The sequence below is a fragment of the Microchirus variegatus genome (genome assembly GCF_963457635.1).
Source record: "Microchirus variegatus genome assembly, chromosome: 8".
NCBI lineage: Eukaryota > Metazoa > Chordata > Actinopteri > Pleuronectiformes > Soleidae > Microchirus > Microchirus variegatus.
Window position 1 is genome coordinate 31040566 of NC_139809.1, and position 13798 is coordinate 31054363.

The window sequence follows — 13798 nt, forward strand, 5'->3', positions numbered from 1 at the left end:
CCGGGTTTATTTCCGGGTTGAGCCCATAGAGCACGCGCAGTAGTGTGACTCCCATGATGCCTCTCGAGCACTCGCTCGTACTCCCGGCTCTCGTCGGTGCTGTCGCTAAATAAACCAAACCCCATGTGTTAAAATAGAGATTTTAGAAACTTCCTGACTAAATGTTGGAGTTTAACTCACATTCTCTGTGATTTTAGGTCTTTTATAAATTATCTAAAGTTCGGCATTGTTCTGGGATTTGCTGAGGCAGATTTTCTGACAGTTTAATCACTGAACTTGTACACTGTTGAACCACACTACACTGACTCGGTGAACGAATCACGTCACGTGACGTATTAGAATACTCACGTACTGTTTCCTCACAGTGAGAACAACATTATTTGTGCTTTTGTTGTGTTTTAAAAAGTTCGCCTCTTACAAAAAATGATGAAAAAAAAACATAACAAATGACCACTAAACTTAAAAAAAATTATAATAATAAACCAAAATATCAAATAGTTAATACAATATATGAAATGGATGCCAGAATCAGTTTAAAGATGATGTTTGTTTTCATTGTTCTAATGCTGGAGCAATGCATGCTGGGAATCTGGGTATGCCTTTAAGTTGATTTCCACTACAACTGATCACCTTTTTTTTTTTACTGAAATACAAAGGGTGAGAAAAGTTGAGTTGATGTCACTTGTTTACACTGGTTGTAGATCTGGCTCCTCCCACACACACTGGGTGTAGATTTGGCTCCTCCCACACACACTGAGAAGAGATTTGGCCCCTCCCACACACACTGAGAAGAGATTTGGCTCCTCCCACACACACTGGGTGAAGATTTGGCTCCTCCCACACACACTGGGTGTAGATTTGGCCCCTCCCACACACACTGGGTGTAGATTTGGCTCCTCCCACACAGACTGGGTGTAGATTTGGATTTGGATACCCCCACACACACTGGGTGAAGATTTGGCTCCTCCCACACACACTGGGTGTAGATTTGGATGTGGATGTCAGGATGGGCAGCGAAGGATCGCCGAGGCCTGAGAGACCGGAAGGCGGTGATGCTGGACCTGGACCTGGACCTGGACCTGGACCTGGACCTGGACCTGGACCTGGACCTGGACCTGGACCTGGACCTGGACCTGCTCGAGCCGTCACACCTGCAGGACGGAGCGACGACACTCTGCAGGTAAATATTAAATATTTTTCGGTACGCTAACTGGACAAGTGACCAGACAGGTGACCTGACAGGTGACCGGAAAGGTACGCTAACTGGACAGGTGACCAGACAGGTACGCTGACTGGACAGGTGACCAGACGGGTATGCTGACTGGACAGGTGACCAGACAGGTACGCTGACTGGACAGGTGACCAGACGGGTACGCTGACTGGACAGGTGACTGGACAGGTGACCAGACCGGTGACCACACAGGTGAGCTAACTGGCCAGGTACACTGACCGGACAGGTACGCTAACCGGACAGGTACGCTGACCAGACAGGTACGCTAACTGGACAGGCGACTGGACAAGTGACCGGACAGGTACGCTGACAGGTGGCCGGACAGGTAAGCTGACCGGGCAGGTACGCTAACTGGACAGGTGACTGCACATGTGACCGGACAGGTACACTGACAGGTGGCCGGACAGGTACAATAACTGGACAGGTGACCAGAGATATGCCATCTACCCAGGTGCACTGACCGGACAGGTATGCCGACCTGACAGTTGACCAGACACACCGGTGACCGGACAAAACGAAAAACATTAAAGAGAAGTGACGCGACATCAGTGTTTGAGAGCATGTTTCTGTGAGCGTGGCTCGAGCAGATGTTGACGTTTGTTTGTCCCTCAGGTGTTCAGCGCTCTGAGGAACAACGCTCTCCACGTCCCGTTCAGGAACTCTTAACTCACACACCTGCTGCAGCCCTGTCTCAGCGGAGACGCCAAGGTACAGTGACACCTGAAGAGGGCGCCGCTGACGTCCTGCTAACAGTAACAAGTGACCTCAAAAATAAAGAGAGAGAGGAAATCAGTTTCACTTTTTCACCAGAGGGTTCGAGTGTCTGCTGTGGTTCGCAGCATTAGCTTAAGCTGGTCTGTATGTAGCTGCTCTTAGTTGCTATAGCTAGTAGTAGCTATACTAGTCTCTAGTAAAAAGGTTTTTAAGAACTCATTATTTGTTTCATTGCGTCCTCCTCTGCTCCATCTGCAGTGCTGCGTGTTCGTCAACGCCAGTCCGGACGCGAGGGACGCCGCGGAGACGCTGAGCGCGCTGCAGTTCGGCTCCAGCATCCGCCAAGTTTCACTGGGCAAAGCGACGCAGAACATCTCACCGGCGAAGAACAAGACCACGAACAAGGCGACGACAAACTGAGGCTCCAGCAGGTTTTTATTCACTTCAGTGAGATTTAGAAGAAGATTTTCTTTTCTGCTCGAGTCTGCGTGATTTACTGAATCCACCAGAGAAGAGTATTCATTTACTGTAAGGAATAAAGTTCACATTCACAACATGAAAGTTCGGAGTCTCTTTAAAGTGCACAGTCATGACGTTCTGTCCGTGGCCTCAGCTGCAGGAGCTCCTGTTCCTCAGCAGCTGGTTGAGGACGCTGCTCTGTTTCAGCGCTCGGAGGTTGGAGACGTCCTCCGCGATCACGGGGACGTCCTCGCCGCGTCCGTCTCCGTCGCTGTCGGATAGCGTGCACAGGAGGGCGTCGTTCTCGTACGTGGGGAAGTAATACCTGAGGGGGGAAAAGACGGCACATCCGCGATTTAGACTCACGCGATGTGAAACCAGAGTGTGCTGCACGGACAAAGATATTTTTTTCTACTTCTTCCCTCTGTCGACGACAAACAGTCCTACCCATAATGCACCAGGAGGCAAACAAACCCGCCTTTACGTTGCCGCGTTAACATTAGCCTCCGTACACATTTAGCCCTTAAACACCATGCTCTGTGCTGGACGTACTGTGGTTGGTCCCAGGTGGACACGTCCGGCAGCTTCATCACGTGACCTTCAGCCTGGACGTGACGCAGCACGTCGGCTCTGGCGTGGAACTTCTCCTGGCAGCCGTAGCAGCGGTTCTGGTGGATCTGCCTCCGGATGAAGTTCACCAGTTTGACCTGCTGGTAGAAGCCGAGGTCTGAGGAGAGACGGAGACGGTAAGAGCTTGTTGTTTTTTGAGCTTCTGACACGTGGTCAGCGTCTTTTGTGTCACCTCGTAAACCGCTTTATACTTCATAAAATCATAAAAGACGACTTTATCTCAACAGAAAACTGAAGTTTGTAAACCGCTCACTCTCCCACACCAAAGCCCATAGAGAAAACCAGTGATTTTAGCTCACAGGGACACAGGAGCTCCTGGTCCTCTGCTGCCTCGTGTGTCACTTTGTGTCACAAGTAAAAATTAAAACACAGAATTCACAAAATAATACATTTGTACTTCGTGATGGAGGCAGCAGTGGATCAACAACTCCTGTGAACTCCTGTGTTGCTGTGATGTTAAAATCACTGGTTTTCTCTATGGGCTTTGGTATGGGAGAGTGAGTGGTTAACAAACTTCAGTTTCCTGTTGGAAAACCTAATACAATCTATGCCAATTGAAGTCTGTGATATCTTAAGAACGTGTTCACATCTTTATCTTCACTGTTAGACAGACTTTTCAACAGGAAACTGACGTTTGTAAACCACTCACTCTCCCTGTACCAAAGCCCATAGAGAAAACCAGTGATTTTAACATCACAGCAACACAGGAGTTCACAGGAGTTGTTGATCCACTGCTGCCTCCATCACTGACTTACAATGACTGATTTTGTAAAATTCGGCTTTTAAAATCCTTTGTTCAGATTGACCTCAGTGACACAAAGTGACCACACGAGGCAGCAGTAGACCAGCAGCTCCTGTGTCCCTGTGAGCTAAAATCACTGGTTTTCTCTATGGGCTTTGATGTGGGAGAGTGAGTGGTTTACAAACTTCAGGTTCCTGTTATAAAAGTCTGGAAAATGTTCTTAAGATATCGTAGAAACTTAAACTGATGCAGATTTGATTAGATTTGACGTTCATTAAGTCGCTGAAAAGTGTTTTTTTCCAGCTCTGACTGTGTCTGTACGTCATATAACCACAAAAACCTTTAAACCTTTAAAGCTCAGACAGGTTTTGTTGGTCACAGCAGTCACAGAAATGTGATCGGTTGAGGATTTGTGGTTTTTTTCTCGAGGTGTTGTTGTTGTTGTTGTGAGCGAGTCATCAAACATCAAGGTTCAGGACTTACTGAGGTCTGTCCTCAGCTTGTGGAGATCAAAGTCATGAACTGCCTGGAAGAAAAAAAGAGAAGAAAAAGACGATTAAGAATCGAAGAAGAAAGTCGTCTTTAGCGCTCTTTGTCAAGTGTTATACTAGCAAACCTGTTGGTGGCGCTAGAGGAGCATAAACCCGGGGGAAAAAAAATGCAAACTTCATGTTGTTCACGCTGCTTCTAGGGGTGGGAATCTTTTACGATCTACACAGGTACGCCGGTTATTTGTTAGCGCTGCTCTTTACCTTTAATAAACAGACCGCTCCAGTTCCACTGTAGGCTAATGCCAACCGGCGCTAAACGGAGCTAATGCAGCTAACTGGTAAACCGTGCCTGGACTCCGGTGTCGCAGCACGTAAAACAATACGTCATTCGCGTCTTTTTCCGGTCAGTCGTCATGGAAACGTGTCGCGCGTTAATTAGAAAATAAACGACACTTTACGCCCCATATCTGCGCGATTGATAGCTAGCATAAGTACGCGGTTATCACGGTTTACGAAAAAACCTACCAAATAACGAAAAACTAAAAGCTTTTTTAGTTTTTAGGTACGCTGCTTATTTGTTTTCCTTTAATAAACAGACCGGCTCCAGTTCCACTGTAGGCTAACGCTAACGGCGCTAACGGAGCTAACTGGTAAAACGGTGCCGTGGCACGTAAACATGACACCGTTAACGTGCTCAGCACTACTCTTTATTAGAAAAAAAAGAAAGATTCTGGGACATTTTATATGGATTCTGAATCGTAGTAAATAAGAATCGCGATTCTTCTGTGAACGGATTTTTTGGCACCGCGCTAGCTGCTAGCCGCTAGCCGCTGCGTTTTTGATGGAAGCTGAGTTTACATCGACGATCGTGATGTCGCATCGCAAACGGAGGTAATGTGTGAACATTACCGGGCGGGACCAGGTGGAGAGGGGGGCGGGGCTAAAACGGACACACACACTCAAGTGTAACAGTAGTGTGTACCTTCATGTGTGTGTAGATCTGCTCCATGGTCTCTGACTGATGATCACAGAACAGACACACAGCAGACACTGGATGAGCCTGCCAGTCCGACCAATCGCTGTGGACGACACACAAACACGCACACACACGCACACACACACACACACACACACACACACACACACACTGAAGATGAAGAGACCAGCAGCAGGACCAGGACCTGGACTCTGGATCCTGATACTCACTCGTCCTCGTCCACCAGCTCTCGGTCGTCTTCGCTCTGCACCTCCTCCCACGTCTTCCCCAGCTCCTGACGCCACACACACACACACAACAAATGTGTAAACAACAACAATAAAGGCACACATCAGTAACTGGTTTTCCTTCTCGTTACCAGGTAGTTGATGACGTAGAATCTGTCGTATTGGCGGTTGTTGGCGTTGATGCGTCTGTGCGCTTTCTTCCTCATGTGGTCCTTCAGCACGGTCTTATCTCGAAACGTCTTCTCGCAGTACAAACACTGCAGACTGACGACGGGAGACGAAAACACGGCGTCTTCATGAGCACCGTGTTCAAACACATTAAACATGTTCACAATCAACGGCTCTCACTTGTCCACTTTGCTCTGCAGAGTGTCCAGGAACTCGTCGCAGAAGACGATGTTGTCCGGCAGCCCGATGCTGAAGGAATGTTCTCTGGCCATGTGGTTCAGCAGAGACGACCTGGAAACATCAGAGTTTCACGCCAAAGCCCAGAGAGAAAATCTGTGATTTAAGCTCGAAGGTCTGAACAAAGGTTTGCAAACCTGTTTCCAAAGGTAAGCTACAATTGGCATTAGCGTCGGGCTAACATAATACAAACACTGTGCAACCTCATTAGGCACAGGGCAAATGTTTTCATTTTCAATTAGCATTAGCGTAGCTAGATGTTGTGACTGTCAGCCACGCTGATGGAGCATGGAAATGATCCATTTGCTGTGATGCACTTTGACAGTGAGCTGACTTTAGTCTCGAAAACAAAAAGTATCTCAGAATGACTTGAAATTTACCATCACAATAGTCTGCATCACCCTGAACAAAGACCTGTTGAAAATATTTGCAAACCTCTTAAGGAATAATTTTTACGAATTTTTGAAATTCATGAAATAATCAATTTTTCCCTGATGCACTTTGACAGTGAGCTTTCTTCTCGAAAACAAAAAGTATCTCGGAATGACTTGAAATTTACCATCATAATAGTCGGCATCGCCCTGAACAAGGATCTGTTGCAAATATTTGCAAACCTCTTAAGGAATTATTTTTATGAATTTTTGAAATTCATGAAATAATCCATTGGCCCTGATGCACTTTGACAGTGAGCTGACTTTCTTCAAAAAAAACATTAGGCACATTTGCATTGTGCCTGATGAGGTTGCACAGTGTTTGTATTATGTTAGCCTTTAAGTTCCTTATCATTCATTACCATAACTTAAAAATCTTCTTCAGCTCCCACTATAGGAATATAACCTTCCTCTGGGCACTGCACTAGTACTTAATCAAATCAACATTAAAACAAGTCTAGGATATCTTAAGAACATGTCCACATCTTTATCTTCACTGTTAGACAGACTTTACAAACAGGAAACTGAAGTTCATAAACCACTCACTCTCCTACACCAAAGCCCATAGAGAAAATAGAGAGAACAAGAGTTCACAGGAGTTGTTGATCCACTGCTGCCTCCATCACTAAGTTCAAATGTCTGATTTTGTCAATTCAGTGTTTGAAATCCTTTGTTCAGATTTAACTCAGTGACACAAAGTGACCACACGAGGCAGCTTTAGACCAGCACCTCCTGTGTCCCTGTGAGCTAAAATCACTGAGTTTCTCTTTGGGGTTTGGTGTGGGAGAGTGAGTGGTTTCCACACTTTAAACTTTTGGGAAACCAAACGAGTTCCTGTTCAGTTTGCTGTTTGAAAAAGTCTGTGGAACAGTGAGAACATGATGATGACTGTGTTTGTGTGCACCTGTTTCCAGTGAACTCGTCGCTGCAGAACATGCAGAGACGCTGGAAGCTGCCGTCGTCTCTCTCCTGCTGCTGCTGCTCCAGCACCTCCTCCTGCAGCCACACAACACAATAGAGAAGTAAAAGCCTCCTCCTGCAGCCACACAACACAACAGAGAAGTAAAAGCCTCCTCCTCCCTTTTCTTCTGCGTTGTTTCTCCGTCTTGGACTCACCAGTCGTTTCTGCTGGAGGTTTTCTCGCAGCAGTCGGTCCTCTGGAAGAGCGTCACACAGCAGGAAGTAGTCCTCCTGTTTCTCTGTCACGACAACAGACAAGACTGAGTCAGGTTAAGAGTCTTAATTTGTCTTCACAGTTTCTACATCTAAAATGAAACCAGACACATGTTTACTTCTCCAGTGTGGAGTTCTAGCACGGCTCCACATGGCTCTTCCAAAATCTATTTATAATCCCAAAATTGACTTATAGTTCCAAAATGTATTTATAATCCCAAAATCTATTTATAAACCCAAAATCTCATAATTCCAAAATCTATTTATAATCCCAAAATTTATTTATAATCCCAAAATTGATTTATAATTCCAAAATCTACTCATAATCCCAAAATGTATTTATAATTTCAAAATCTACTCATAATCACAGAATCTACTTATAATTCCAAAATATATTTATAATCCCAAAAATATATTATAATTCCAAAATCTATTTATAATCCCAAAATTGCTTTATAATCCCAAAAATATATTATAATCCCAAAATTGATTTACAGTTCCAAAATGTATTTATAATCGCAAAATGTATTTCTAATTCCAAAATCTACTCATAATCCCAAAATCAATTTATAATCCTAAAATGTACTTATAGTTCCAAAATGTATTTATAATCCCAAAATCTATTTATAAGTTCAAAATGTACTTAGAGTTACAAAATCTACTTATAATTCCAAAATATATTTATAATCCTAAAATTAATTTATAGTTCCAAATTGTATTTATAATCCCAAAATCTATTTATAATCCCAAAATGTACTTATAGTTCCAAAATGTATTTATAATCCCAACATGTATTTATACTTCCAAAATCTACTGATAATCCCAAAATCTAAATCTATATTATAATCCCCAAATCTACTCATAATTCCAAAATGTACTCAGAGTTCCAAAATGTATTTATAATCCCAAAATCTATTTATAATCCCACAGTCTCGTGTACTGAACAAATCACTTTAATGATTCACTTTCACAAAAAACAACTACTTAAGAGTCACTTGTTTGTGTGTTGACTGTGTTGTGATGATGACTCCGCCCACATTGAGGAGCAGCTGCAGCTCTGAGCAGGAACTCACCGGCCGGGCCTCTGGAGTTGGTTCTGATGACGCTGCAGAAGTCTGTGACGGGCTGCTCCATGAATCTGCCTTTCCAGTACAACAAGTACCTGATTGGACCACAGGAAACGGACACACGGTCACATGACTGAGGTCACATGGTCGCTCAGTCACATGACTGAAACAACACGGCTCCTGTAACAATGTTTCTAACGTCACTTAGCAACAGGTGTGTTGGGAGTCAGAGTTTGGTGTTAAGGTTTTAACGGATTGTCTTTGTATTTTAACGGGTAAATTAAAATCCAAAGGAAGAAAATGCAAAGAAGCGGGCTGAGAGCTGAGCGAGTGAGGGGGCGTGGCCTGGAAGTGAAATCTGACACTCATTTGCTCACAACGAGCTTCGAGCTTGGGTTTCAAATAAAGGGGAGGAGTCTTGGACAACGAGCCTTGTCCCGATCGGACAAGAAGTTGATGAAAGAATGTTACAAAGACACGGGAGTGGACTCCAAGTGGACTTGGAAACGGTTTAACCCAAACAAATTCCCCTAGTTTTACAAAAGAAAACATTACATATGTGACCAAATCTTTAATAAAATGTTTTTGTGTCAGAAAAACTTACAGATGTCAGAAGAACACGAATTATGTGAACGAAAAAACATGGAACTTGTCGTGTTTTGGGGTGACGCTTTTGTAACAAAAACATTTTACTGAGCGCAAAAAAGTGTTTTAAAACAAAGACATTTTTGTTATTTTACAAAAAATATGACAAAAAATTCATTATGTGACAACAAAAATCAAGCAACTTGTAGTAGTTTAGTTTTAGTCGTGTGGTTTTGGGGGCGGAGCAGACAAAGTTGTTGCTGTAATTTTAGCAAAACGTTACATTACGAAACATAAAAAATTTACTGACATTTTTGTTATTTTACAAAAAAAATTATGACAAAAAAAGGAATTATGTGACAAAAAAACAAACACGCAACTTGTAGTAGTTTAGTTTTAGTCGTGTAGTTTTGGGGGCGGAGCAGACAAAGTTGTTTCTGTTATTTTAGCAAAACATTACGTACCTAAAAAAACGAGACAAAATGTTTCATTGTAACAAAAACATGTCACGAACGGAAAAAAAAACTTTTTTAAAAATATAACAAAAAACCCAACTTGAAGTGTTTTGGGGGCGGAGCAGACCAATCAATTTACGTAATTTTACAACAAAAAAAACTTTACTATCGTTCCTAAAAAAATGTACGTAACAAAAACCTTTTACCGACACCAATGTAATGTATTTTTATTTTATAAAAAAAATATGACATAGCAGGAATATACACAAGTTCCAGTGTTTTGGGGGCGGAGCAGACAAGCACTTATCTGTAATTTTACTAAAAAAAAGAAACGTTTTTGTGTCACGAAAAAAGTGCGTAAAATATGCGCTAATCTCCGACATTTAGCAAAGGAAATGTCTCAAATCTGCTGGATTTAGAGACAGCACTGCTGTAAAAATCGTGGATTCAGTTCAGTGACTGTCTTCATTGTTTGTTTTCTTTTCCTCATCAACAACAACAACAACAACAACAACAACAGCAACAACAACAGTGTTTAGACAGGTGAAATGTAACAACACCTTCGGTTTTAAAACCTTACTTTGGCAGATCTGCGACCAGCTTGACGTCGGCGATGACCAGCTTGTGCTGCTGCAGCAGGTGTTTGAGGAGAACGTCTCTCTGTGGAAGAGGAGTCGACTCGGAGCAGAACAGACACAGGAGAACCTGGGAGGAGGAGGAGGAGGAGGAGGAGCAGCAGGAGTCTCTGAGTCGACTCTGAGCCGCCGAGTCGAGGAGCGACGGCTGCTCCGGGAAACACAGCGGCTCCAGGATGCTGTCCTGACCTGAGGGAAGCAGACATCTGTGAGTTTAAGTAAAAAACTAAGAATATGCAGCTATATTTAACCCTGTCTGATGTTAATTCACAATATTTATGTGATACAATTTTTAAAAATCTGATACAAAGTCTTCAAATGTCTCCAAAACTCAAAAATTGTTTCCCAACCCCGGTCCTCAGGGAATTCCCTGCCATGTTTTACATGTTACCCTGCTCCAACACACCTGATGAAAGATGAAACATTACATTTTTGAAAAATTTAAAAAAAATTGACAAAAGCTGAAACTTAAGCTTAAATATATTTTTTTTACAGAAATCTGAACATTTAATTATTTCATTTTTTTTAAATAAAAGTTGAAACATTACATTATACGATTTTCTTTTTCAAAAGTTGAAACATTAAATTATTTGGAAAAAGATTTGACAAAAGTGGAAACATTAAATTATTTCTTTTTTTAACAAAGGTTGAAACATTAAATTATTATTCTTTTTTCTACAAAAATTGAAACATTAAATTATTATTTTGTTTGTAAACAAAAGCTGAAGCATTCAATTATTTGGGGAAAAAATTGACAAAAGTTGAAAGATTTAAAATATTTGAATTTTTTTTTGTTTTACAAAAGTTGAAACATTAAATTATTAAAAAAATAAATAAATGGACTAAAATTGGTGATCATTCTACTGCAGAGCTTGACGACGAGCTGACCTTTTAGTTTAATCAGGTGTTTTTGGAGCAGAGTAACATGTAAAACATGGCAGGACAGTGATCCCTGAGGACCAGGGTTAGAAAACACCATGAAATAAAACTCTCTATACTCTATTTTTTTCATTTATTTATAATTAATCTAAAAAAATGTCAGAAAATGTTGCTTGGTGTTTGTCAAACCTGGAAATGATGATGTTCTCAAATGTCTTTGTTCAGTTCAGAGCTCCAACAATCATTCAATGACTAAATTAAACTATTTTGTGAATCAATGAATCGCTTTGAGGTTTCTGTGTTTTCTCATTTTTCTGATATCTTCAAAACGGAATCATTTTTAGTTTGTGGACAAAAATAAAAACAAGACATTTGAGAACATCATCATCATCATCATCATCATTTGCAGGTTTGACTTTTTCTGACATCACGGACCAAACCGGTACTCGATTAATCGATAAAATAATCGACGTGTGAATCGATTATTAAAATATTCATTAGTTGCAAAACCAAATTCAGTTTTTATGATTTATTTTTTTAAATATTGAGCAAAGAAACCAGAAGAACATTCACATTTAAGAAGCTGAAAAACCACAACGTGTTTAGCTATTTATTATTATTATTGTTGTTGTTGTTATTTAAGAGGTATCCTCGGTAACTTCTGCAGTGATATCGTTATCGTTATCCCTGATAATCACACATTTTAATAACAAACCTGAAGTCACAAACAACACAAAAAGAGTAAAGTCCGACTAACAACACTGAGCACAATGACGCACCAACACTACAAACATATAGATTTAAATCACTATGTTTTATTGTTTAATGTAAACAGTCATTTAATTTGAGTAAAACACACATTTCCCTGACTTGAAGACGCGCGTGTGTCGTGCGTGTATTCCGATAATAAAAGTTAGAATGACTTGAGTTCGTAAACTCGTATGAAAGTTAGCGAACATGCTAGCTGCTATTTATTTAGTCTGCTAGGCGGCTAACTGCTAGCGGCTGCCTGTTTCGCCAAGTTTGTGCCGAGTCATTTTATTTTAATGACGCCAATATTTTTTAACCAACGTGGTTTTAATTAAAATCACATTATTTACATTTAATTTGTCAAGTTTACGGCTTTAAAAATTAAAAAACAAAACAAAAATCTACGTACCATCTTTGCTCCCGTCGCCGGCGGCAGCCATTTTGGGTGCCACGTGACCATAACAGCGGCGAACGGACCAATCAGAGGAGGCGAAGAGCGAGCGTGCTGCGTTCACAGACTTCTACTAAATCCGAACACGCCGCGATGCATTCAAATGCAACGCAGGTGAAATAAAACCGTTCAATTCCATCAAATGGAACGCGAAGGTCACTTAAATGTCAACAACACTCTGCTTTATATGTGTTTTTATGATAGTTTCGCCTCTCTCCTCTCAACTCTGTAAAAGTTTAACAGTTTAAACAGTACTTTATTCATCCGTGTCTCCACATACACATTACACAGTGCTGCAGAGCTGCTGGTCAACGTCCAGCCTCAAAACAACACGTTTGACAAAAACATGACTTCATCTTCCTCCTTCCACCAACCTGAAGCTGCTGCCAGCGACAAACTGTTGCTTAGCAACAGTGAGCTCAGTGCATGGAGAGCTGAGGAAACCTCAGAAGAGGAAGAGGAGGAAGAAGAAGAAGAGGAAGTAGAGTGATCGCGTGGACAGTTGTATGGTTTGTATGTTTTGATTTATTGGTCCTCACAAAGATAGAACTACAGTAACTGTAGTTCTATCTTTGTGTGTGTGTGTGTGTGTGACTGTGTGTGTGGGAGACTTTTTGTGTGTGTGACTGTGTGTGTGGGAGACTGTGTGTGTGTGTGTGTGAGACTGTGTGTGTGTGTAACTGTGTGTGTGTGTGACTGTGTGTGTGTGTGTGGGAGACTGTGTGTGTGGGAGACTGTGTGTGTGTGTGTGAGACTGTGTGTGTGTGTGTGTGACTGTGTGTGTGGGAGACTTTTTGTGTGTGTGACTGTGTGTGTGTGTGAGACGGTGTGTGTGTGTGTGTGTGTGTGAGTGTGTGTGTGACTGTGTGTGTGGGAGACTTTTTGTGTGTGTGACTGTGTGTGTGTGTAACTGTGTGTGTGTGTGTGGGAGACTGTGTGTGACTGTGTGTGTGTGTGAGACGGTGTGTGTGTGTGTGTGACTGTGTGTGTGTGTGACTGTGTGTGAGTGTGTGAGACTGTGTGTGTGTGTGACTGTGTGTGTGGAAGACTGTGTGTGTGTGTGACACTGTGTGTGTGTGTGAGACTGTGTGTGTATGTGACTGTGTGTGTGGGAGACTGTGTGTGTGTGTGAGAGAGAGTGACTGTGGGTGCGTGTGACTGTGTGTGTGTGAGAGTGACTGTGGGTGCGTGTGTGACTGTGTGTGACTATGTGTGTGTATGTGATTGTGTGTGTGAGAGAGAGTGACTGTGTGTGTGTGAGACTATGTGTGTGTACGACTATGTGTGATTGTGTGTTACTGTGTGTGTGTGTGACTGTGTGTGAGAGTGACTGTGTGTGTGGGAGACTGTGTGTGACAGTGTGTGTGTGTGTGCACGTGACTGTGTGTGCATGTGACTGTGTGTGTGTGTCCATGTGTACAGCAGGACGCCTCGATCCTGAACGACTGAACCAGGCCACGCTTCACCACAGAGACC

The 13798-nt window shown here is 42.3% G+C and overlaps 1 protein-coding gene across 1 annotated transcript; it reads right to left on the reverse strand.

Moving 5' to 3' along the window:
* Positions 1–2384: 2384 nt before the first annotated feature.
* On the reverse strand, positions 2385–12321 carry znf277 (zinc finger protein 277). The gene is made up of 12 exons (XM_083893828.1): positions 12281–12321; positions 10188–10431; positions 8574–8662; positions 7444–7526; positions 7232–7323; positions 5840–5950; positions 5623–5755; positions 5474–5538; positions 5250–5346; positions 4260–4302; positions 2957–3131; positions 2385–2729 (listed from the first exon to the last, which is right to left on the reverse strand). Exons 1-12 carry the CDS (start codon positions 12309–12311, stop codon positions 2555–2557), a joined length of 1338 nt encoding a protein of 445 aa, XP_083749954.1. The 5' UTR covers positions 12312–12321; the 3' UTR covers positions 2385–2554.
* Between the last annotated feature and the right edge of the window lie 1477 nt (positions 12322–13798).